Source organism: Peromyscus leucopus, chromosome 20 (genome assembly GCF_004664715.2).
Source record: "Peromyscus leucopus breed LL Stock chromosome 20, UCI_PerLeu_2.1, whole genome shotgun sequence".
In the NCBI taxonomy this organism is placed as follows: Eukaryota; Metazoa; Chordata; class Mammalia; order Rodentia; family Cricetidae; genus Peromyscus; species Peromyscus leucopus.
In genome coordinates, this window is record NC_051080.1 from 32,467,169 (window position 1) to 32,491,746 (window position 24,578).

The 24,578-nt window shown below is 54.3% G+C and overlaps 1 protein-coding gene across 1 annotated transcript; it reads left to right on the forward strand.

The window, feature by feature from the left end:
* The first annotated feature begins 12,614 nt into the window (after nt 1-12,614).
* Rhpn1 (rhophilin Rho GTPase binding protein 1) lies at nt 12,615-23,739 on the forward strand. Its single transcript, XM_028870886.2, is given in 16 exon segments — nt 12,615-12,883; nt 16,622-16,737; nt 17,838-17,966; nt 18,087-18,162; nt 18,844-18,921; nt 19,284-19,408; nt 19,501-19,667; nt 19,859-20,052; nt 20,472-20,628; nt 20,716-20,826; nt 21,564-21,758; nt 22,311-22,387; nt 22,641-22,787; nt 22,885-23,023; nt 23,026-23,045; nt 23,479-23,739. Coding segments are annotated over 16 exon segments (1,986 nt in total). The 5' UTR covers nt 12,615-12,802; the 3' UTR covers nt 23,653-23,739.
* The last annotated feature ends 839 nt before the right edge of the window (nt 23,740-24,578 follow it).

Consider the following 24,578-nt stretch of genomic DNA (forward strand, 5'->3'; position numbering starts at 1 on the left):
GATCCAGGCAGAAGCCCTGCAGCACAGGAGGAGGAGCCACTGGGCACCTCCAAAGAGGTCCCTGGGCTGGGACAGAGCCAGGTTCTCATGCGTCTTGTTCCCAGGCCTTGCATGAAAGGGACAGCCACGGCAGAGCAACTCCCGGGGGCTGGGCCCAAGTTCCTGCATAAAAAGATGTTCAGAAGTGCAGGATACCAAAAGGACACCAAGGAAAGGGGACACCGAGGACAGAGTGACACCAAGGAGCAGGTCATCACCACCAGTAGACTGGTCCCAGGGAAAGAGTGGCACCAGGGACAGCTGATGACCGTGCTGTTCTCTGTGCCTTGTCCCCAGCACAGTGCCTAGGTCCCATCTCCTCTACTGCAAGCCCAGAGCCTCTGTGGTAAGGCAGGACACGGCACCAACACATGGATTATAAGCTACCCAGACAGATGTTGAAGGGTCACCAAACCCTACCGTGCGCGCACACACACACACACACACACACACACACACACACACCATGCCCATAAGAGACCTAGTGCTTTACCTCCTACACACACACACACACACACACACACACACATACACATCATGCCCATGCAGAGGCCTAGTACTCTACCTCCTACACACACACACACACACACACACACACACACACACACACCATGCCCATAAGAGACCTAGTGCTTTACCTCCTACACACACACACACACACACACACGCATACACACACACACACACACACACATACACATCATGCCCATGCAGAGGCCTAGTACTCTACCTCCTACACACACACACACACACACACACACACACATCATGCCATGCAGAGGCCTAGTACTCTACCTCCTACACACACACACACACACACACACACACATCATGCCATGCAGAGGCCTAGTACTCTACCTCCTATACACACACACACACACACACACACACACACACACACACACACGTGCACACACACGTGCACACACCATGCCCTTGCAGAGACCTAATTAGTACTAGACCTCCTATCTCAACCCCACAAGTGCTGCATACGGCACATGCATGAAGCATGCGTGGCAGAAGAGTTCAAGAGGCGTGAACAAGATGTTTGCTGCCCTGCTGTGCTGGGTTCACCCGCAAGGAATCACTGATGTAGTCTGAAGCATTCGCAGTAAGCCAGGCACCATCTGCTAGTCCATCGCACTGACCGGAAGAAGGCATCGGAGAGACCACGTGGAGCTCACTCTGGAGCGTCAGTGGATACGGCCGGAGGATAGAGTGGACAGAGATCCCAAGCGAGGGAACACACAGACCACGGTAAGTCCTGAGCGCTGCCAGCTCAGAAGCAGGGCCTTGTGCACGTATGGAATTTCAGAGGTGGGTCCGGGAAGCACAGAAGGAGCCGGAAGTGAGGCCGCTTCCCCTGACTTGAAACCTCTTGCAGCCCTGTGACACACTGTGACAGTTCCCTCTGGTCTCCATCCACAGATGGATGGAGCAGTGTATGCGGGCATCAACCTTGGCGATTCCGGTAGGATGTGGGCCCCTACTAGCCTCTTTGGACCTTGAGAGGAGCCCTAGGGGCCTTCGGAAGGGATGGGCTGGCAAGGTCCTGAGAGCACCACACACTGTGAGTGGAGGCTGGGTAAGTGCAGGACCCACTCCTGACACGTTCTCACCTCCCTCAGGGGAGGATTGGCATCAGCCAGGGCCCTTAGGCAGGAAGTCCTTGCAGCAGCGGCTCCATTGCTGGGTCTCAGACAGAAGGGTCTGAACGCGGGGCCTGGCGGGAGGGAGGTCAGAGTGGGCTGAACATGGATCTCGAGAGGAAGTGAGAACAGAACGTGGACTCCAGTTTACAGGTCTCAGGAAAAATGGACACTGGGGGAAAGCGGCTATTGCAAACACGCTCCCTGCCCCTTCAGTGAGGCTGCCTTATAAATCGTAGCCCATGTTCAGGGTTATTAACGATGCTATCTTCCTGTCGTCTTTACAAATAGGTGTTAGGCAAATAGCTGTTTTCCTGTGCTGGTGAATGATGAGGACCAGACGTCACCACGGAGATGGCCGCCTGCCATGCTCGGTGGAGCCTTTGCATAAAGATAGCATCTAATCTGCATTCGTGCCTGGATTCGCTGAAATCACATGGAGGCCGAACTCATTTTATTCACAGTGCCACGGGAACGATCGCCAAAAAGGATCCGGTGAAGGCAGCGTATATCACGCGCTTCTTAGACCCCGTCGCCAGCAAGTGACAATGGCCTCACCACTCAGTCACCGAGATTAAAAATTAGTCAGACGTGGAAAATGGAAACAGGGCTTCAGAAAGAGGAGGGATGGTTGTGCTGAATAATGCCCCCTCTTTTGCGTAGTAAATAAATGATACATATTTCCTGATGACAAATACTTCCCAGGACGGCTATGCCTAGGTGGTCTCATTGTCAATTGACTGGCTAGATAAGGATCAAAACCGCATTACAACTTGTGTCCAAAAGCAATGTCTGACAATACGCATTAGTGACATCAGAGTCACCTCCGACCAGGTCGAGTCCAGAGTAGGCCACAAATGAGAAAGGGCCCTTGGATTTGGGATTGGGGGGACTGGATCTGGAGCCTTGTCTGCTGAAGGCAGACAGGTTCTGTTCTCCCACAGAACCACATGCTCAGCCCCAGTAATATTCCTCCCAGGTGTCACTGACTCCAAAAGGCACAGCTATCTGTGTGTGTGTGTGTGTGTGTGTGTGTGTGTGTGTGTGTACATGCCTGTGTGTGTGAATGAGTGTGTTGGGGATGTGCATGTGTCTGCATAGATGCCTGTGCGTGTATGTGCACATGATGTGTGTGTGCACGTGGAGGGATATGTGTATGTGGGGTGTGTGTACATGTATGTGTGTAGGGTATGTGGAGGTAGGTGGGTGGGTGGGATGTGTGTGTATAGGAGTAAGTGGTTGACTCTTGCTTCTCTTCCTGCTGCCTCTGAGCTGTTTAGATGGGCCCAGTCTACATTCCTGTTTCTTCCTCTTCCTTTTTATAAAAAAGATTTTTATTTCAACTTTGTGTGCACGTGTGTGTGCGTGCACGTGCATGTGCAAGCATGTGTACATGAGTGCAGGTGCCGACAGTCCAGAGGAGAGCATTAGAGCCCCCTTGAGCTAGAGTTACAGGTGGTTGTAAGCTGTCCGATGTAGGTTCTGGGAACCACACTCAGTCCTCGCTGCAAGAGCAGTATGTGCTCTAACCACTGAGCCATTTTTCCTTCTGTGACTTCCTATCCTCCCCCTTACTCAGCCTCTCTCAGAGAGGACAGACAGGAGTACCCAGACCAGACACCACAAGTCCCCTGCCCGTGCCTCCATCCTATAGCTCTTCCTGCAGATCACCAGGCCCTAAGCCTCCCCCAGCCTCATAGCCAGGAACTGTACCAACTCTTTGAGTTCGTTTTGTTCACCTCTATACCCTTGGCTCGTGTAACCCCAGGCAAAGCAGCCTTGTTCTCACACCCCACTTACAGCTGCCAGGGGCTCCTCTGCCTGACCTCAGACGGCACCGGATTAGCACCACAGCCACTGCCTCTGCCTGAAGCCCACCCTTCCCAAGCCTGTGGGTCCTCCAGGTTGGCCCTCCTTTTCCGAGCACCGCCATGAGCTGGCATGCATTTTGTTCCCAGACAGACGCCACTCAGCAAGAACAAGCCGATGTAGACCTCTGCCTCCAGGTAGCTCCCCCGAGCTCCAGGCTCAACAGTTATTGGACGGGGAGCCATTTTGGCAGCCACCCCTCCAAGCACCCTAAACCGATTTCTCCATGTGGTGGCCACACCATTAAATCCACAGCCACTTCGGACCGTCAGGGCGCCTCTGTATGGGTCGAGCTTGTTACGTAGGCACACTCGTGGGGTCTTTGGGTGACAGAAGGTTGTGGGGGAGCTTCGTCTTGTAAAGTGTGCTTCAGGCTAACCACTGTGCCCAGTGTCCAGTAAATGCCAATTCCCAACACAATCCTAGTGTTCCAGGCCTTAACAAGGCACAGTCCTAAAGGTGAAAAGTGCCCTTGAATTTCGCCCCTCTGCTCAAGGCTGAGGGACAATCATTTGTGTGTCACCCTGCCCCGCTATCCTTTTCCTGTTCTGACCCCGGGAGACCTCAAGCGAACCACCTTCCTGCTCTGAGAACTTCTCCCTCCCTTCTTGGGAAGGCGTGTAGGCCCTTGGGAGAGGCTGCAACGCGTCCTCTCTGAGTCTCGGGGAGCTCACTGTGGCACCTGATGCAAGCCAGTGCTCTCTCAGGGAGTGCCATTTTGTTTTCTAAAGTGACTCAACTTGCCTTCAACGTTTCCCAGGGCTTCTGACAGCCCCGCACTGGCTGGCCCCGTGATGTGGCAGCGACAGATGGCCCGTCTCACCGGGAAGCCAGGTACATCTTTTACCAAAGGTGGCTTCCGAATGACAAATGGCTTTCTCACAAACACGGAACTGTTGATTGTATTTACAAACAGTTCATTTTTCACATGCTGCTGGTCCTGCCCCTCACGCCTGGGACCCCTCCACATGATGCATGGGTGGCTATTACCAACATTGATTAAGGCTTCCTGTCTTCCTGCAATACCCATCCCTCCATTCATCACAGACAGGCGCTCACACACACACAGTGCACCGTGCCCCCCCCCCCCCCACTCGGTGATGTTCTTCAGCTGTGTTGTTCCGTGTGGCCCCTGAAAAAGGCGCATGCCACGGCTCTGACATCTTGATGTCTACAGCGGTGGACAAACAAACCACTAATTAAATCCTTTGGCTTCATCCAATCTTGGGCCTTCAAAGACAACCGCCTCTGCTCCTCACTCTGGAAAAATGCAAGTGTAAATAAAGTGTCAGCACGACAAGCAATTGAGCCAGGAATCCTGATGTAAGTGTCACCCCTGAAGTAAGTCACCCAGGGTTTAGTGTCTGTTTTGGCCTCCCATCCCTGTGACCGGGAATAATTGGAAGGAACAAAGGTTGATTTTGGCTCTCGATGCCAAAGGTTTCACCCTTACGGTCAGCTAGCCTGTTGCTTTAGGGATCTGTAGGGGGCAGGCCATGGTGAGTGCATCAGTGGATAAAACTACTCACCTGACAGCTGGGGAGCAAAGTGAGACTGACCAGGTCTCATTTGAGGGTACACTCCCAGGGTCCTCCCCGGCTGGGCCCCACCTTGACCTCCCAAGTTTCCACCTTCTCCCGAGTCTTCACACATAGGCCTGGGCAGACATTGCATATCCAAGCTGTAGCAGGACTGATCCAGGGGACCCAGAACCAAATTCCTCAACACCCACTGAGGAAGGGGTAATCACCAAAGTGGCGCGATCCGGGCCAAGCTAGGATGACTTTTTTAGATTCCCCTGCGTTCTCCACGTTGCTCTCCAGCCTATCTCTTCCTGGTTTTAAGTGTGGTTCAGTGGTGGTATCCCCAAGGCTGACCCATTCCAGGAGATAGGCTGGTATTTGTGGAAGGAGCCAGACGTGACTAGGGGTCGCTAATCTCTTCGCATGGGATGGACCACTGAGCACTCGGTAAGTCAGCGATCTCTAGGCTTCCAGGTCCTCACAAAGCAGCTCAGAAAAGAGCCATTTTCTGCCCAAGTTGAAAATCCAATAGTCTCGATGACATCAAAGCCTACCAGAGACTGAAAATGGAGCTCAATAATGGGGTATTTACCTAGCATACACATGGCATGGGTTCCATTCCCAGCAACACACACACACACACACACTCAGCCCACTTGCTACCTAGCATACACACAGCATGGGTCCTATTCCCAGCACCACACACACACACACACACACACACACACACACACACACACAGCCCACTTGCTACCTCCTGACTGCAAAACACTCCTGCACAAAATTCTTTTTGAGGCTACTGCCCCACACTCTGTCTTCCAGTGAGTTCATCCGCCCACTCACCACCTCTCATCCTCCTCTCATTTTTTTTCTTTTTTTCTTTTTCTTTCTTTCCTTCTTTCTTCCTTTCTCTCTCTCTTTCTCTCTCTCTCTCTCTCTCTCTCTCTCTCTCTCTCTCTCTCTCTCTTTCTTTCTTTTTTTGTTTCCTTAAAAGATGTGCCATGCCGGCGGTGGTGGCGCACGCCTTTAATTCCAGCACTCAGGAGGCAGAGGCAGGCAGATCTCTGTGAGTTCAAGGCCAGCCTGGACTACCAAGTGAGTCCCAGAAAAGACGCAAAGCTACACAGAGAAACCCTGTCTCGAAAAACAAAAAAAACAAAAACAAAAACAAAAAAAAAAAAAAAAATTTCATTCATCCAGGCAGTGGTGGCACACACCTTTAATCCCAGCACTCAGGAGGTAGAGCCAGGCGGATCTCTGTGAGTTCGAGGCCAGCCTGGTCTACAGAGCGAGATCCAGGACAGGCTCCAAAGCTACACAGAGAAACCCTGTCTGGAAAAAAACCAAAATCTTGTTGCGACCATCCCAGTGATGCAGAAGTCGGTGTCCTCCTGCCTTCCCTGAGGACCATGATTTGACCCCTGTGAGGAGGTGACCTCACCAGGAGGGGTGGTAGAGTTTCTTCATCTTTCCTTGTTATAAATATCAACACAGGCTTCTCTCTCCTCTCTGTCTAGGTTTGTTTTATTCACTTGAATATATGACCTGTACTTCCTCCTAGCTCACTGCCTGCAGCTGTGTGTGTGTGTGTGTGTGTGTGTGCTTGCACCTCACCTGTAGAGGTCAAAGACTAACCTAACCACCAGGAGTTTGTTCTCACTCTCCTACCTTTATGTGAGGTCTGGAGTTCAAACGCAGGTTGTCATGCCAAGCCCCCCTTTTGATGTGACCATGTTGTATGTGGTACCCCAAAGCATGGTCCAGCTAGCAAATCATTCCGATAGTTATAAAAAGATAAATTGGACCATGGTTGGTGCACGCCTTTAATCCTGGTGCTCTGGAGGCAGAGGCAGGCAGTTCTCTGATCTTGACAGAGAGAGTTGCAGGCCAGCCAGTGCTGAATAGTGAGACATTTGTCTTTAAAAACAAAAACGGAAGGTCAGAAGGTTCAAAACCTCTGGTTGGATGTTGACTGAGCTGTATTAAGGATACCAGCATTGCATCCACATTTGTGTGGTTTGGGGAATTTTTTTTAAAAATAGTATTATGTCTTCTCTTAACTTCAACATGTCTACTCCAGAGGTTTTTGACTGCTAAAAACCAGACCAATAAAACAGTGTGTATGGTTCCTAAGATGAAATCCTGGTAGCATCTCCGAGTTTCATGCCCCTCTGTCCAGTAGGGACTCAGGCCACTGCTTTCCCCACTCTCATAAACTCCGAATGTTCTCAGGCTTCCAAGTTTTTGGTGACATTCTGGATCAGAGAAGGCATCCCAATGTCTGGCTGCCTCCCCGACACCTGATGTGGGAGTGTGTTTGTCTGCATGGCAACTGTATTCTCTTTGAGACTGCTCATGCGCAGTCTGTATAGACAGCTCAGCACTTAAAAGTCTGTACAGTTCTGGCAGAGGACCCAAGTTCAGTTCCCAGCACCGAATCCAGGCCATGCACAACCACCTGTAACTCCGGTTCCAGAGGACTGGACACTCAGGCCTCCACGAGCACCTGAACTGATGTGCTCTGGCTCACATGTGCGCATGTGCGTGTACACACACACACACACACACACACACACACACACACACACACACAATTAAAAATAAAATGAACCCTTAAGCCACCTTTGAGGAGAGTTGGTATTTTTATATTATTGTATATGTTCAAGGTACGTGGCATATCCAACCATTAATGTCTGGTTTTAAGCTGCCCAGTAAAAATATACATACTCATAGATGCCTTTCTTATTCAGTATCTTCCTAGACAGCTATAGTTACTTTATATTTTTGATTAAACACCCCTCTATTTCCATGCTTTTTTTTCTTTTTAAGCAATTGTACTTTGCATCATATCAGTCCGAGCAGGCTTCAGTAACAAACACCACTGACGGGCAGGCCCAGACAGGAACCTCCTTCCGCACCACTCTGGGGCATTGGGAAGTACCCGCAGATTCAACTCCTGGTGAGGGATCCTTCATTTGCATATTCATCCTTTGGGGTGTGGCCTCCCCTGAGGGTATAAGGAGCTATCAGTCCTTAGAACTGTAGCAGCTCCTCCTGCCCTCATTACCCCCAAAGGCCCCGTCTCCATGGCACCCCAAGGGGGAGGGGAGATAAGCCTCAACATGTTAATCTGGGCTGGACACAGATATTCAGTCCATGATCTGGTTAGTTTACAGCTGGCTGCCCTACCCAGCTCTCCAATTAGTTATAATTGGTTCTTTTGGTTGAACTTCTTAGGATTTTCAGATTAAACAGCCCAGTGACCTGATAATAAATATAATTGACTTCCTCCCAGTGTTAGCACCTTACCGGGAGCTACAAAGTATGCAGGCCTCCATCCCTGCCCCTTATCCTAGAGGGCTAGTGTGAAGATTCCCATGTATGATCGATCACCTGTGTTCAATATGCCATCTTTATCAAGCTCAGCTGACTAATCTCATTCAAGGTGACTTTCGGGGATCCGTTTCCTGCCCTAGAAGACTGGAGGAGAAGCAGGCCCAGCATGGACTTCCCAGAGGCCCATCCTCCCTACCCCTCTCAGGATGCCCCAGGACACTGCACAGCTCTTGGGGTGGGACTGGCCATGGTAGTGTCCAGCGCAGAAAACATGGTCATCTTCTACAGGATTCTCTAAGCCAGAGAAGCCTTTCTCAGGAGCCCTGAGAGCCTCCTAGAAAATGAGTTTCTGTTGCATAAACCACCAATGAGTAATTATTTCCTATGGCAGCCTGAGTGGACCCACCACATAAAGTTCAATTGCTTGAAAAAGGAAATGGAAATTGAGGAATTCACAGCTATGACAAAGATGTTTAGAATGAGACAGGATATAGGACTCCCCTCTGGCCTCAGATACCCTGGCAGTCAGAGGCACGTGCTCACCAACACAGCCTCCCTCTGTCTGGCCTCCCACCTTCTCCCCGACCATGAGCTCTTCACTATGTGACAGATGCCCCGAGCTGCTCAGTGCATCCTATCTCCTTTCAACTCGACTCGCTTACTTAGGTTACAGAATTTCTTTTAGTTATACACCACAATTTATATATATGGTATTTGCTTTCTTTTCTTTTTTTTTTTTTTGGTTTTTCGAGACAGGGTTTCTCTGTGTAGCTTTGCGCCTTTCCTGGGACTCACTTGGTAGCCCAGGCTGGCCTCGAACTCACAGAGATGCGCCTGGCTCTGCCTCCCGAGTGCTGGGATTAAAGGCATGCGCCACCACTGCCCGGCTGGTATTTGCTTTCTAGGTAGCATGCTATTCCTTTCTGTTAATTTCAGTCTTATTAGGCTATAGCTCTTCATTTCCAAAGGTTTACATTTTATTTGGGGGCTTTTTTTTTTCCCTAGACATCTAGACATCTCTTAAAAAATAAAAAAAAAAAAAAAAAAGTCCAGGCCAGTAAACGCTGGAATAAACCCACAGCTTAATGAACCGAGTAGTTCTGCAAGACAGCTTAGCAAACCCAAACCACCGCCACGCCCACGACCCTCTTAGATGCTACCCCTAGACTCTGCGAGCTGCCGCTTTGGTGTTTAACCGCATGACGGCACTTTCCACCTTCCGTTTCCATTTCCAGGGTTCTCTGCCGCCATGTCCGTGGTGCTGGATGGAGCCTGAACCCTGGGCCTCCTGCTGTGCTGTGTGTGGTACAAGTTCTACCACTGACCTGGTACCCCCACCTCCTGGCCTGGCATCCCCACTCCTGCCCTGGGAAGTTCTTTTCTAATTTGAGCATCACTTACTGGCTCTCCCCAAGGAGGTTAAGACTCCGCATCCTCTGCCTCTCCTGTCATATATCACCTCCCCTTCATAACCCAGTACTGGGAGGATCTGACCCAGGACCTCACACATTCTGGGCAAGGCCTCCTAGTGCCAGTGGATGCTTCTATCTCCTCCTAGCTTTTTTTTTTTTTTTTTTTTTCCTGGAATTCACAACTACCTCGTCCTCTCATATACTTTCCATGAGTTCAACCCCAAGCTCTCTGCCAACAGAGACACATGAAGTACTCTACTGATTTTACCTTCCTGAACAATGCTATTTTGCCCTGTGGTCCACAGACCTAGTTGCCCCCCCCCCACTCCCAGGAACTACCCTGGGTAGGGCCCCGGCCTGAGGTTTCATCCAGCTGAGTGCTGCCGTGGCCCTCAGAACCTTCTCCGCCCAGAGTGGGAGTAACCACTGAAGGCAAACATCAAATGCTGAGAACAGAATGTCCCCGCTGAGCACCAGCTGTCAAAGGCGTCAGCACCTTCGCTGGTTTGACACCTCAGATGTCGACCCTCATCTTCTATTGCCTTCCTTAGAGATGGGGGCGGGAGGGGGGGCAGCCGGGGCCGTGGCACACGCCTTTAGTCCCAGCACTCGGGAGGCAGAGCCAGGAGGATCTCTGTGAGTTCGAGGCCAGCCTGGTCTACAGAGCAAGATCCAGGAAAGGCTCAAAGCTACACAGAGAAACCCTGTCTCAAAAAAGAAAAACAAAAACAAAAACAAAAAAAAAAAAAAAAAAAAAAGAAAAAAGAAAAAAGAAAAAATGGGGGCAGGGAATATTGAGGCTACATTCTCAATCTGAAAATGGCTTTATTCTACTCTCCAACCTGGTTGGTTTTGTTGTTGTTGGGTTGATTGGTGTTTGTTTGTTTGTTTTTCAGACTTGTAGATTTCAGGCTGACCTCAAACTCCCCATGTAGCTGGAGGATAGCTTTGAACCTCTGGTCCTCCTGCTTCCAGATCCCATATACAGGGGTTCCTGGTGTTTTATGAAGTGCTAGGGACTGATCCTAGGGCTGTGTACATACTAGGGAAGTGTTCTACCAACTGAACTACACTTCCCTGCCCCCGCCAACCTGAGTTTTGACTGAGTCTAGGGTTCTCATTTGAAAATCCCCGGAGTTCTTAGGACCCTCAACAACGGAGAGCCACCCTCATCTCCTAGCAGCCTTGCCCTCTCAACTGAGATGCCCTGCGGGGGGACCACTGTAAGTGGAACTTAGGGACTGCAGCAGGGTATCCCTAAAAGCCCTGAGTGGAACCTAAGGAGAAGCCACTGTGGATCCCTGCGGTTGTCTGAGCAAGCTGGGCAGGGGTGAACTTTCCCAAGGTTTGGGACAAGAACAAACCTGCGGAGAGAGAAAGGAAGAGTTAAGAGCCAGTCTGGGAGGGTTGGAGAGACGGATGGTTCAGTGGTTAAGAGTGTGTACTGCTCTAATGCTGGACCAAAGGTTAGGATTCCAGCCCCTACACCTGGCAGCTTACAACTGCCTGTAACTTGTTCCAGGGGATCTAGTACACTTCTGGACTCTGTAGGTGCTGTACTCTTATGCAGACAGACAGACAGACAGACACACACACACACACACACACACACAGTGAGTGAGAGAGGAGAGAGAGAGAGAGAGAGAGAGAGAGAGAGAGAGAGAGAGAGAGAGAAATAAAATAAATCTTAAAAAAAAAAAAAACCAGACAGTATTTAGTCCCACGTTTTCCTGGGTGTAGGTCTATACGTGCAGGGTTCTGGTGGTGCTACCCACACTCAGGCATGGTAGGAGCCCCAGTGACGGAGGGAGCTGCCCATGAAGATGTCAATGGAGGGCGAAGTGAAGACAGGTGGAGCTCACCAGGAAGGTGCAGGAAAAAGAATGCCCTGGACTCAAAAAGGCCATTGGGGAAAGCCAGGAAGTTTGGAGTGGCTGTCAGGGGCCCATGAGAGATATATTTCCGGGGGTGCCCACTGTAAATGTTCAGGGACGTCTAAGAGCTTAGCTGAGAGGATTTAGATCTGGGGATGACAGAGTGAGACGCGAAGTGGGGGTGGGGTGGGGGAGGGCATGGAGATTGAGCCTACTCAGTAAGGGCAAGCAGTGACCAGGGTGGAGGGCAGCGTGGAGGAGGCTGACCTTTGGAGCAGCTTGACAAAGGGCTGGCCACTCACTTCTAGGATGTGTTCTCAGTTCATCCCCTGTGAGCCAGCCCACACGGAATCTGAGAAGAGAGAGCTTCATTCAGGGCAAGCCCTGTAAGGAGTTCGGGTTCTGGAAAAAGTCCAGTTCTCAAAACAGGAGGTCCAGGAGGTAAGCAGGTTCTGGAACTACAAGCAGGTCGATGAGGGTGCATGCTCTGGAAGCAAATGCATAACCAGGTCCCGGAGGCGAGGGTTTCTGGGGGCGGTTCTGGAAGCAAGGGGACGGTAGCAGCGCTCTGCTCCGCAGTGCGGGGGAAGAAAGCAGGCATTGTTCAGGAATCAGCACAAGCACTTGTCTCTAACAAACCGTTTAAAAACCCCATTGTAAACATTTTTGGAGCAGTCCTGGAGGGTCCCGTTGCCGGGGTGACGAGATAAAGTCCCGAAGTCCCAGCAGGGACCGCGGCCGCGCCCCGTCGCCGCCCCCAGCTCTGCAAGTCTTTCCCCTAACTTTCCCGCACGCCCAGCAGCCAGCGTGGCGCATGCGTACCGTGTTCGGCGAGCGGCCCTGGTTGCTAAGGGTTACCAGATCCCTTACCAGGAGCCCGCCTCTCTCTCACTCTGGTTAGCAGTACTTGCTGTCGATCGGAGCAGCTGTCACCTCTGATTGGACGGAGTCAAGTTTTGCTGGCGGGGGCCCGCGCCCTGCAGCGCCGGTCAGTCGGACCCTCCAGGACCCGACAGTTCGGGCAGCGCGGCTGGTCTTCCCAGGAGCGTGAGGGACCTGCTGCTCGCGACCTCTCAGGGTCAGCGTCCAGGCGGGCGGCGATGATCCTCGAGGAGAGGCCAGATGACCCGGGCGCCGGCGAGGACAGCGCCCGGCTGCAGGACGACAGCAGCATCCGTAAGGTGGGGGCTGAGAAGGGGTGTGGGTTCCCAGCCTTCTGCCCCGTGCTGTGTGGCGCGGCCTTTGCGGCCTTTCCTTCCTGGGACCTGCTTCCTTGAAAGCCCGATGGGGAAACTGAGCCCCCAGCGAGAGGCCGGAGCCTGTATTCCAGCCCGGTGGGAACCCCAGTGGCGCAGCCAAGGTCTGGATAGTTTCCTTGAAGCTAGGAGGTTCCCTTGGTTCTCAGAATCAAGAAGTTGGTTCTGATCGGTGACAGCCCCCCACTCTTTCACCTCCACCACCAAGCAGGTGGTTTTTTTTGACACCTAGGGCACTTTCCCAGAAGTGCCCTCTGCATACACGGCTGTGGAAGCGGGTGTCCATTAGATGTTAGCTTGTAGCAGCAGACGGCAGACCTTCTGGACTTTATGTCCTTTGGCCACTTTCCAGTACATATACCCCCTCCAAAATCCCTGACTCTGGGGATGAGGGTGCCTGGGCTTCCAGGAATCCCGGGGTAAATAGGGGTAGAGTGGAGGAGACCTGTTCATTCTTTGCCTAGTGGGTATTAGGTTGATCTCAGTCTGTGGCCTCAGTTTGGGTATTTCCTAGGGGACAGTGTTGGAGTTTCTTAGTGTTTGAGCAGGTTCTGGGGTACTCTGCTCACCTCCCTGGCTTGGGCTGCTAAGCAGAGGCTCCTGTCACTTCTCCCAGGTGTCTGCACTTTGCCCTCCTTCCTGGTGTCAGACTGCACGCTGCTGCTGGCTCATTCTGTCCAGCTTGTGTGTGTGTGTGTGGCTCAGGTCTCCTAGAGGAGGGGACAGGGAGGGAGGGCACCCAGACTCGGACAGATCTCTCAAGGGCTCCCTCCTACCTGGCATGCCTCCTGCCACAGTGACTAGCTGGCATTAGAGAGAGCGGGGAGGAAAGGGAGAAGAAGAGGGAGGGAGGGAGGGAGGGAGGAAGGGAGGGAGACAGACAGAGGCAGCTTGCACTATGATGAACTCCTTGAACTCTTCTTCACAGGGTGGCCATGCCTTGCAGGTATCCTTTGGAGGAAGTAAATGTTGCATTGGGCTGCCACCTTGTCAAGAGTATGGGACTCCCCCAAAGAGCTGACTCAGTAGGGGGAGCCTGGGAAGGTTTGGGGCTACTCTGTTCCTTCTTTCTATTCCCAGGCCTGTATGGGGATAACTGTCCCCTCCCTTCTGCTGATCCTGGGGGAGAGCCCAGTTCAGGCCACTGGGTGGGAGGTTTTGTTCCTCTGATCCCGTCCGTTTCCTCTGTGGACACTGCCAGGCCCTGTTCTGGTGGGGTCACTGCTATTGGGGTGTCAAAGGTGATGGTAAGCTCTCCCAGAGTTAGGCAGGAATTGCCATCATGGAGGTCCTCTATGGTTAGATGGCTTTTGTTTCCAGAGGGTGGGGAGACTGCACCAGGAGAGAGATGGCGCTTAGCGTCTGTGCCCTCCCTGCTGGGCGCTTCCCTCGGCCCAGTGTGGAAAACTGGGTGTGGGCCATCAGCTTCCAGAATCCATCCAGCTCTGTAGATTTGTCTCTGGCTTTGCTTATCTTGCCCTCTGCCAACACAGGTTAGTAGACTGCCTCCTTGCGGGAACCAAGGTTAAGAAGGCCAAGAACAGGTCCCGGGGCCTGGGTTTAGGGCCTAGAGAGCCCAGAGAGCCTGACTGCCACAACTCCCCATCAGGTGGGGGAGGAGAGGGGAGCCGTAGGCCATCACTGAGCTGAGGCCTTCTACCCAGCATGTTTCCAGTCCTAGCTGCTCATCAGAACCTAGAACTCTGGAGTCTTGTAGTAGGCTCTCGGGAAGAAGACATTTGTCGTTTTCGTCGTGGTTTTGAAGAGAGACTATTGGGGCCTCAGTGTCCTTCCTGCACGGGTAGGGATGACCCCTGAGAAGGAGGCAGGATAGTTTGGATCTAGCCCTGTTACCTGCTCTGCTCCTATGTTGTCCTGTACCGGCTTCCCAGAGAGTGAGTCATCTCTCCGTGGTCACTCAAGGATGACTTAATGGCTTCCTTCTTTCAGAGTGAGCCCAAGTGCCACTTCTGTGGGCGCTCATCAGTGACATGAGCCTCTCTTGCAAAGCTGGCACTGTAGTAAGGTTGGGGCGCCAGTCAGGGCGGTGGCCTCCAGGAGCTCCATCCATGCCGACGCGTAAACCTTACTTAAAACCATGCAGGGTGCCAAAACCGCCCTTGCATGAGAGTAAGCCATGCTTTGAATGCACAGCCAGTATCGGCACTGCCAGGGTTCACACACACACACACACACACACACACACACACACACACACACACACACCGCTCTATGTCATTTCAACTAGAGCCTTTGAGTCTCTGTGACCTCCTCCCCCATCTGTTAGAGGGCCAGTGACCACTAGTGAGGATGTTTCCCAGGGTAAGAGCCTTCTACAGAATCTGCACCACCGAGTCTTAGGCTGGTGGATTAACCCAGACAGGGTGAGAACCCTGCATGACTTGGAGGACTTCAGGCTGTGGACAGCACCACTGATACCCCACTCCTTGATAGTCTCTGGGAGGAAGCCTCTAGGTCATGGCTGCCAAGCCTGTGGCTGGAAAGAGAGGATGTCACAGATAACTCAAGCCTCCTCTATCACATTACCCAGGAGGAGCTTTCATCCCGCTGGGGCTGGCAAAGGGACACTGGAACCCAATGCCTAGTTGTCTATATCACAGACCAGGTACCCACTGCCTGAGCAGCCCAGGCTCGTGGCCCATAACTGTCTAGTGACCATGTTCTTAGTTCCTGTGATTACGCTACTTCAAAAACCCTGTGGGCAGAGCCCAGGCCAGGCCCTTTTAAAAGGAGCTCGTCCTGGGCTCTGGTAGTAGCTCTTTGGAAAGGTAGCCAGACCCCCAAGACAAATTGTACCACCTGTATAGATGAGCTGGTAAGTCCCCAGAGCATATAAAGCTGGTTCTAGCAGGGGTGATCAGAAAGGGCTTCCTGATGGAGATTTATAACATGTTTTAATTTTTTTTAAAAAAATATAAATTTATTTATTATGCATACAGTGTTCTGCCTGCATCCCTGCAGGCCAGAAAGAGGGCACCAGATTTCATTACAGATGGTTATAAACCATCATGTGGTTGCTGGGAATTGAACTCAGGACCTCTGGAAGAACAGCCAGTGCTCTTAACCTCTGAGCCATCTCTCCAGCCCCACATATTTTATTTTTTTAAGAGATTTTATTTTTAATTATGTGTGAGGTTATTTGCATATGAATGCAGGTATCCTCGGAGGCCAGAGGTGTTGGATCCCGCCCCCCAGAGGTGGAATTACTGACAGTTGTGAGCCACCTGACGTGGGCGCTAGGAACCAAACTTGGGTTCTCTACAAGAGCAGTATGGACACTCAGCCAATGGGGCATCTCCTCATAGAGCTGTGTCCAGAGCTCTGTCACACCGTATTTTAAACTGTGGGGCCATGGAGTACTCAGTATTAGGAGAGTGGGTTGTGTGGGAAAGCCTCCTGATGTATGGGGCCAATCGGATGGCTGGGATGAGGCTGAGTCTGTGGCATCTGTGAAGCATTGTGGGGAAGCATCTCACCCATGTTCCCAGGCAGGCCTGCCCAGCCCCTCCCTGTGACACCCGCTCAGGATCCGGCCCACAGTGACCACTTCCTTTCCCAAGGACCAGCTGAGGTCCCCTGAGGTTGGCAGCGGCTATGCTGTTGGGGGCTCTGTGGGCATAACCACCGCCATCCTCCCCACAGGGCTGTGACTCCTTGAATCAGAACCAGCCCAGCCAGCTGCAGAGCCACAGGGCTAGGCTCCACCAGCAGATCAGCAAGGAGCTGCGGATGCGGACGGGTGCCGAAAACCTCTACAGGTGAGCACCTGCTACTGCCTGGCCCTGGACCCCGGGGAGTGATCCTGTCATCAGTCAAAAGAGGGACAGATGGGCAGATGGGCACGACTCTATAGCTCACCATTCAGCCTAGACCCTCACAGACAAACCAGGCCCATTCCCACCTCTGGGCCTCCCCATATATGCTGAGCCAGAGGACCACAGGCTCCTTTTAAGAGGCCCAGCAGTATCTAGTGAGCCTTGGAGACTGCTCAGAAGAAGCTGTGTATGGCAGGTGGCCGAGCACTCCAAGGTTGAGGACCTTGCCAATGATCTTCTGACCCAGCTTCCTCTGACCCAGCACAGGAACCACTCTGTGTACTCTGCAGGAGAGCCCCAGGCTCATACCCCCTCAACATCCTCCTCTTCCCTGTCCTCAGAGACTCTCTGATCCCTGTGTTGGGGCCCAAAACAGATACAGGAGGGCTGGCTGTGCCCAGAGTCTAGGGAACTTGTATTGGAATCACAATGGCTTTGGAGGATGAGCTGTAAGAGGAGGCATCGTAGAAGAGGAAGGGAGGGTGGGGGGATGGCTCAGTGGTCCACTGATTGCTCTTCCAGTAGGCCCCGGGCTCAATTCCCAGCACCCAAACGGCAGCTCACAACCATATGTAACTCCAGTTCCAGGGGGCCTGACATCCTCACACAGACATCAATGCAGGCAAAACACCAATGCACATCAAATAGAAATAAATAATTTTTTTTAAGAGTCACATTTTTTTAAATTATATATGCAGTATTCTGCCTGCATGTGTCCCTGCAGGCCAGAAGAGGGCACCAGATCTCATTACAGATGGTTGTGAGCCACCATGTGGTTGCTGGAATTGAACTCAGGACCTCTGGAAGAGCATTCAGTGCTCTTAACCTCTGAGCCATCTCTCCAGCCCATAGTAAATCCTTTAAAAAGAAGAGGAGAGCACCTCCGTGTTGCCACCCTGACTCCAGCCGTGGGGACCAGCCCTGCAGCACTCACTGCTCTGGATGGGCTCTGAAGCTGGGGCAAAGCAGGAGGGCTGCTCTGGGTCTGGGTCACTGGATCTGCCTCAGGCATGGGTCTCCCCACCTCCCCTGGCCCCTCCCAGAGCCACCAGCAACACCTGGGTCCGAGAGACGGTCGCCTTGGAGCTGAGCTATGTCAACTCCAACCTGCAGCTGCTGAAGGAGGAACTGGCAGAGCTGAGCAGCAGCGTGGATGTGGACCAGCCGGAGGGGTGGGAGACACCATATACATCATATGTGTGGAGGGTGCGCCTGGGTGGGGGGAGCCTCAGGAAGGGACCCCAGGCCGCCGCCATGGGTAATAGGTCTAGAGCTCGTGTTTCTGGTTCCAGTGAAAGTGTTACCATTCCCATGATCCCCCTGGGCCTGAAGGAAACCAAGGAGTTGGACTGGGCCACACCCCTGAAGGTAAGTGCTGGCCTGTGAACTTTGAGGGACGCGGCCCTGAAGTGGGCTGAGGGGGGGGGGGGTTAGATGCTTCCTAATCGAGTTATCCCATTGAACAGATGAGGAAGCAGAGGTACGGGGGGGGGGGGAGGAAGGGCTGCCACCCAAGGAACTGCCCTCCTCCCGCTGCCTGGTTCTTCTGGTCCCAGCCTGGGCTAAGGGTTAGATGAAAGTTTGGATTGGGGTCCTGCCCCACAATGGCTATGAAGGGGCCTCATCATTCTGGGAACCCTAATATGACCATGAGGTAACAGAATCCCCTGTAGAGGGCCCCCTGGCTCAAGGATGTCACCCATCTGGTACCTGTTTTTGAGAACAATTGACTCCTGAGTGACCTGGAGAGGGTTCAGACCCCAGAATATTCCGTGTTCCTTCTTCCAGGGCCTGTAGGGCCCCATGGGAAAATGATATGACCTTATGACTCACTGTCGCCAAGGTGACTGACAGATGAAAGAAAATGTGAAAAGTGGCACCACAAGAATCCTGGCCCAGTTCTGTCTTTGGAACCCAGAGCTTGGGGACCTGAACATCAGCATCCACCGTAGTCCCAGCCCCTGGGTCCTCAGCCCTGGCCCATCCGTTCCCCCAGAGCAGGCCGCCAGGCATGGAGTGCCCCAAGGGCAATACCTGTTCTTCCATCAGGAGCTGATCTCGGAGCACTTTGGGGAGGACGGTGCTTCCTATGAGACAGAGATCCAGGAACTAGAGGACCTGCGGCAGGTGCGTGGACCGCTCCCCCTCATATTGCTCCAGAGGCCGAAGAGGGAGCCAAGTCTAGGAAGGTTGGATCTCAGTGTAGAGGTCACACGGAGTCCCCACATGCTGGGAGGAAACCTGGGAGACAGGAATAGCCAGTGTTCGTGAAAGGACCTGACTAACAGGTGCCTCTGTTCTGACTATGCTCTGTTGGTCTGGGCCGTGGCACTGCCTGTCCCCTCCTCAGGGCCCTACTTGGCCTCTTGTGCCAGGCTGCCTGAGGGCGGGGGTCAAGTGTTCCTCGGAGATGATGCCCAGGGAGCTTTGAGGATGGCATCGTGAGTGGTGGATCTTGGGACGGGGCCCAGCTGGATTCTCCCTGGCAGGCCACGAGGACTCCCAGCAGGGATGAGGAGGGCCTGGATCTGCTGGCAGCCTACTACGGCCAGCTCTGCTTCCTGGATGCACGTTTCTTCAGCCCTGCCAGGAGCCCAAGGCTTCTCTTCCACTGGTAGGGGCTAGCAGCAGAGGTGGAGGACCCCGGGGCTGGGAGGCCGGTTGTTATGGGAACCGTACCCACCACCCTGACACACCACGCCGCAGGTACGACTCGCTCACAGGGGTCCCGGCACAGCAGCGGGCTCTGGCCTTCGAGAAGGGCAGTGTACTGTTTAACATTGGGGCACTCCACACGCAGATCGGAGCGCGGCAGGACTGCTCCTGCACCGAGGGCACCAGCCATGCCACTGAGGCTTTCCAGAGGGCTGCTGGTGAGGGCTGTAGACCACAGTGGAAGGGGTATTGTGCCCGTCTCTCCGGGGCAGGAAATAGGGTTGGTGGACATGGCCTCCCTGTGTGAGAGACTTAGCGCCTAAGTCCTCCAGTGGGAAGTTCCGGAAGGTAGTTCTGGTGGGCATGGGGACTCCCTCCCTGCCCGCGTGAGCACTCTGTCCATCCTCAGGGGCCTTCAGACTCCTGAGGGAGAACTTCTCCCACGCGCCGAGCCCAGACATGAGCGCCGCATCTCTCTCCATGCTGGAGCAGCTCATGGTGGCGCAGGCCCAGGAATGCATCTTCAGGGGCCTTTTGCTGACAGCCTCCGACACACCTGACAACGGTCCAGCTCAGCTGCAGTTGGCCCAGGAAGCTGCCCAGGTAAGGCCAAGGAGTCCTGCCCAGGAGCCTCGACAAGCTGGCCGAGCTGTGGCCACTCAGAGAGGAGAGCAAGGCTCCGTGGGACAGGAGCAGAGTGGGTTTGGAGCCAAGTCAGGCACAAATGGGCAGCCACAGACAAGGCACCCGAAATCTAGTGCTCCATGTCACTCGCTAAGGCCAGTGACTGCCCTGGTTCTTGAGGTCCTGAGAACAGGCACCGAAGCCCTGGATGCCCAGGTCTGGCTCAGCTTGGAATCTAGGGCGAGGCTGCCAGAATGTGGGGGCAGAGTAGGTGGAGCCTTGGGTGCCTAGGCAGGAAACTTAGGCTGTCTTCTAGGGGTTAACTGGCCTTGTCCCTTGAGCTCCGTGGGCCTGGAGAAAGGCAGAGGCTCCATTTGCACCCACATGCCCGTTGGCAGGTGGCAGCTGAGTATGGGCTGGTGCACCGAGCCATGGCCCAGCCGCCTGTCCGAGACTACCTGCCCGCCTCCTGGACCAACCTGGCACACGTCAAGGCTGAGCACTTCTGCGCCCTGGCCCACTACCACGCAGCCACGGCCCTCTGCGAAGGCTCCTGTGAGTGCGCCGCCCCTCACGCCTGTGTGCGCCCACAGAGGCCCCCTGCTCAGGCTCATGGCCTCTCTGACCACCCCCGCCCCCCAGCAGCAGACAAGGATGAACTCTCAAGGCGGGAGCAAGTCTTCCAGCCCTCGACGGCCTGTGAGCCCCAAGGTCCCACGCTGCCACAGCACCCGGAGGAGCGCAGGAAGCTTGGTGAGGCATCACAGACAGGGCAGGGCCCCGGGGCCAAATGTGGCAGGGTGTCCCCATAGCCGCCCGCCCGGCAGCTGACATCCCTGGGTTGGTGGAAATTGCTGGGAGCAGGGCTCTTGGGAGTGCTGGGCAGGTGGGTACGTCGATGGGGGAGAGCTTTTCCCTTGCTGTACTGTTTGGCTCGGCAGAACTTTCCTTTCTTTTTTCTTTTTCTTTTTTTTTTTTTTTTTTTTGGTTTTTCGAGACAGGGTTTCTCTGTGTAGCTTTGCGCCTTTTCTGGAGCTCACTTGGTAGCCCAGGCTGGCCTCGAACTCACAGAGATCCGCCTGGCTCTGCCTCCCGAGTGCTGGGATTGAAGGTGTGCGCCACCACCGCCCGGCCTTAGAACTTTGCTAATCTGGCCAACACTGTCTGATGCTATGTCCCGTTCCCCTTCCTGAGCATACTGAGACAGAGGGTCTGGGACCCAGCCTAGAAGGACCAGTTGGCGGGGCACCCGTGCATTCCTGTGTGGGGTGTGCGTGCGTGCGTGCGTGCGTGCGTGCGTGCGTGCGTGCGTGCATATGTGTGTGTGTATGTGTGTGTGTGTGTGTGTGTGTGTGTGTGTATGTGTGTGTGTGCCCAGCCTGAAAGGGCCAGTTGATAGGGTACGCATGCATGCATCCATGTGGTGTGTGTGTGTGTGTGTGTGTGTGTGTGTGTGAGTGTGTGTGTAACAGTGCTATTCCTGTGCACAGCCAAGGCCCACCTGAAGCGTGCCATCCTGGGCCAGGAGGAGGCGCTGCGGCTTCACACTCTGTGCCGGGTCCTGCGGAAGGTGGACCTGCTCCAGGTCGTGGTGACTCAGGCACTGCGGCACTCGCTGGCCAAGTACTCAGAGCTCGAGCGTGAGGATGACTTCTTCGAGGCCGTGGAGGCCCCCGACATCCAGCGTGAGCAGCCCTTTGGGGGCCCCTTGGGATGAGTGTGTCAGTCAAAAAGGCGAGGCTGAGTCCCCTGCCACTGCCGCTGAGAGGCAGTCAGCAAGCCAGGGGTGGGAGCACATGCCTGTGATCCCAGCCCAGCACTAGGGAGGCTGAGTCAGGAGGACGGCGTTGAAGGACAGCCTGGCTGCATAGTGAACCCTTCTTTGGGTGGGTGGGCAGGCAGGCTGGGCTGAGGAGTGGAGTCTTGGGGGGGATATCAGGCCAGCATCCCCTGGCACCGCCTTTCACACTTGATTCTCGCAAGACAAGAGGGGACAGAGGCCCGGTGCCAGCTGGGGCTTCCAGGTGGATTCCTGGAGCCTCTACATCTAGCATAGACTCAGGGAACTAGTATAGCCCTGGCTGTCAGTAGGAACAGCTAGGTTTTGAGGACCCAGGAGAGTTCCACGTGCAGTCGAGGGCCACACACTCCTCTGAACTGAGCCAAGCCCTCTGGTTCTGGGAGGGCCAAGAGTCTGGGGTTCGGTTCCAATCGTCTTTTCCCTCCTGCCCTGTCAGCCAAGACCCACCAAGCCCCGGAGGTGAGAGTGCCCAGCCTGTCCCAGATGAAGGTGACGGACTTCTTCCATCGGCTGGTGAGCAGGCCAGTTCCCCCTCCCTGTCCCTCTCCCCTGGGGCCTCCTCACCCATTTCTGCTCCAGGGTGTGTGTGGGCTAAGACGGAGGCGCCAGGCAGGTCAGGGCTCACTGGCTGCCACTCAGCCAGGCCTCTGCCACTTACCTCCTTCCAGGGTCCCCTGCCCGTGTTCTCAACCAAGAATCGGTCTTGCCTCCTTCCAGGGTCCCCTGCCCGTGTTCTCAACCAAGAATCGGTCTTGCCTCCTTCCAGGGTCCCCTGTCCGTGTTCTCAACCAAGAACCGGTGGCGGTTGGTAGGGCCGGTGCACATGACTCCAGGAGAGGGCGGCTTTGGTTTCACACTGCGGGGAGACTCGCCCGTCCTCATCGCCGCCGTTGCTCCTGGGGGTCAGGCTGAGGTAAAGGTCATCTGTCCTCTAGCCCCCCCCCCCATGTCACCATACTAGACTATCAAAGTGTACTTGCCACCACCTCACCGACCCACGTTCTCCGCAGTCCGCCGGCCTGAAGGAGGGTGACTACATCGTGTCCGTGAACGGGCGGCCTTGCAAGCGGTGGAAACACGTGGAGGTGGTGGCGCAGCTGAGGGGCGTGGGCGAGGAAGGCGTGAGCCTGCAGGTCGTGTCCATGCTGCCAGCCCTGAGCCACGTAGCACGGTGAACCCTTGGCCTGGGAGAAGATCCCCAACCCCCAGCCCCACCCAGCCCTGGTCTTCCTCTTGGGTGTTCAAGAGGCCTCAGAGAGCAGGCGGGCAGGTGGCTTTCAGTGGAGGTGGCTTCCTGGGCAGTGTCCACCGGTGATGGTGCCTCCTTAGTGTGGTTACTGTCCTGCTCCAAATGAAGCCCCCTAACCCACGTCAGTGGGATTTTGTCCCCAGACTAGAGGCTTCTAAACCAATCTATTCCAGAGGTCACATCCATTCAGCAAGGCCATTCCAGGTGGCTAGCAGCCTCCTACGGTCACTCCAGACGCCTCCAACATGTCCCTAACGCACCCACCACTCCTAAAGGGCTCTAACCTCTAACCAGGGTGGCCGCAGATAGGGCAGGCAGCGATGGCTGACCACGTCTACCTCTGTCCTGGCTGTAGGGACCCCGACGGCCAGCACTGCTGTGGAGCCAGAGGGAGTGTGGTTTTGAGACGCCAATGCCTGCACGTGCCCGCCCCTGGCCCATCCTTGGCTGGAGCCGGAAGACCAAACAGAGCAAGACTGGGAGCCACCCTGACCCCTGCACCAACAGGAACTGTGTCTCCTGTCCCTGAGCTGGACACTCTGTACCCCTGTGTACCCAGGGTGGCTGTGGAGGCCGTCTTCCTGTGTACGTCACCCTGTGACCAGCTCCAGCTAGCCAGGTGTGCCTAGTGCATTCTGTCCTCTGCTCTGGGGCGCCCTCAGGCTGCCCCCACCTTGCTTAGAGCGAGAGATGTCTATTAAAAATGCCAGCCAGATGAGCTAAGCCTGAGCCCAGTGCTGAGACCGTGGCCACTTTATCCACACCAGGGATATGTCCCAGTCCACTCCAGACACAGTGCTCATACAGCTACCCCCCCCCCCCGCCGCCGCGCCGCCGTGGAGGGCAGCAGGGATGGCGCTGTTCTCCTGAAGCAGGCCCTTGGCCCCTGCCATGACCTATGACCTCTTCTGCTGCGTGGCTCTATCCTCAAGTTGCTCCGGGCACGTACCCTCAGGGCCTACCCTGAATGGGGAGGTTCTGCCTGGCGTGTAGTGGCCCTTCTGGTCACCTCACACTGACCTCCCCTTCCCGCTGGTCAGTCTCTGTCTGTGTAAGGTCCCAGAGAAAGCATTTCATTCATCTGCAGCCCCCTGACAGTGCCCCCAGCTTTCAGAGTCCCCTCTTCTTCCCAGGAAACACGTCTTCTGGCCACCCCGCTGCCCAATTCCACCTGCTCTCGTGCAGGCCCTGGCAAAGTCCCTTAGAAGGGTGGGCTCAGGACCTGGACTCCAAAGGGACAGGGTGGGAACGCCGTGTGGGAAGCAGTCCTAAACTATGTATGGTGAAGCCATGAAGATGCTCTCCCTCAAAGGCCCTGGAAGGTTCAGGATGGAAACAGAAAGGCTGCGTGTATCTTAGTGGTAGAGCACTGCCCAGCGTGCGTGAAGTCCTGGGTTCAATCCCCAGAACTAGAAAAGACAAGAAAAAAAAAAAAAAAAAAAAAAAAAAAAAAAA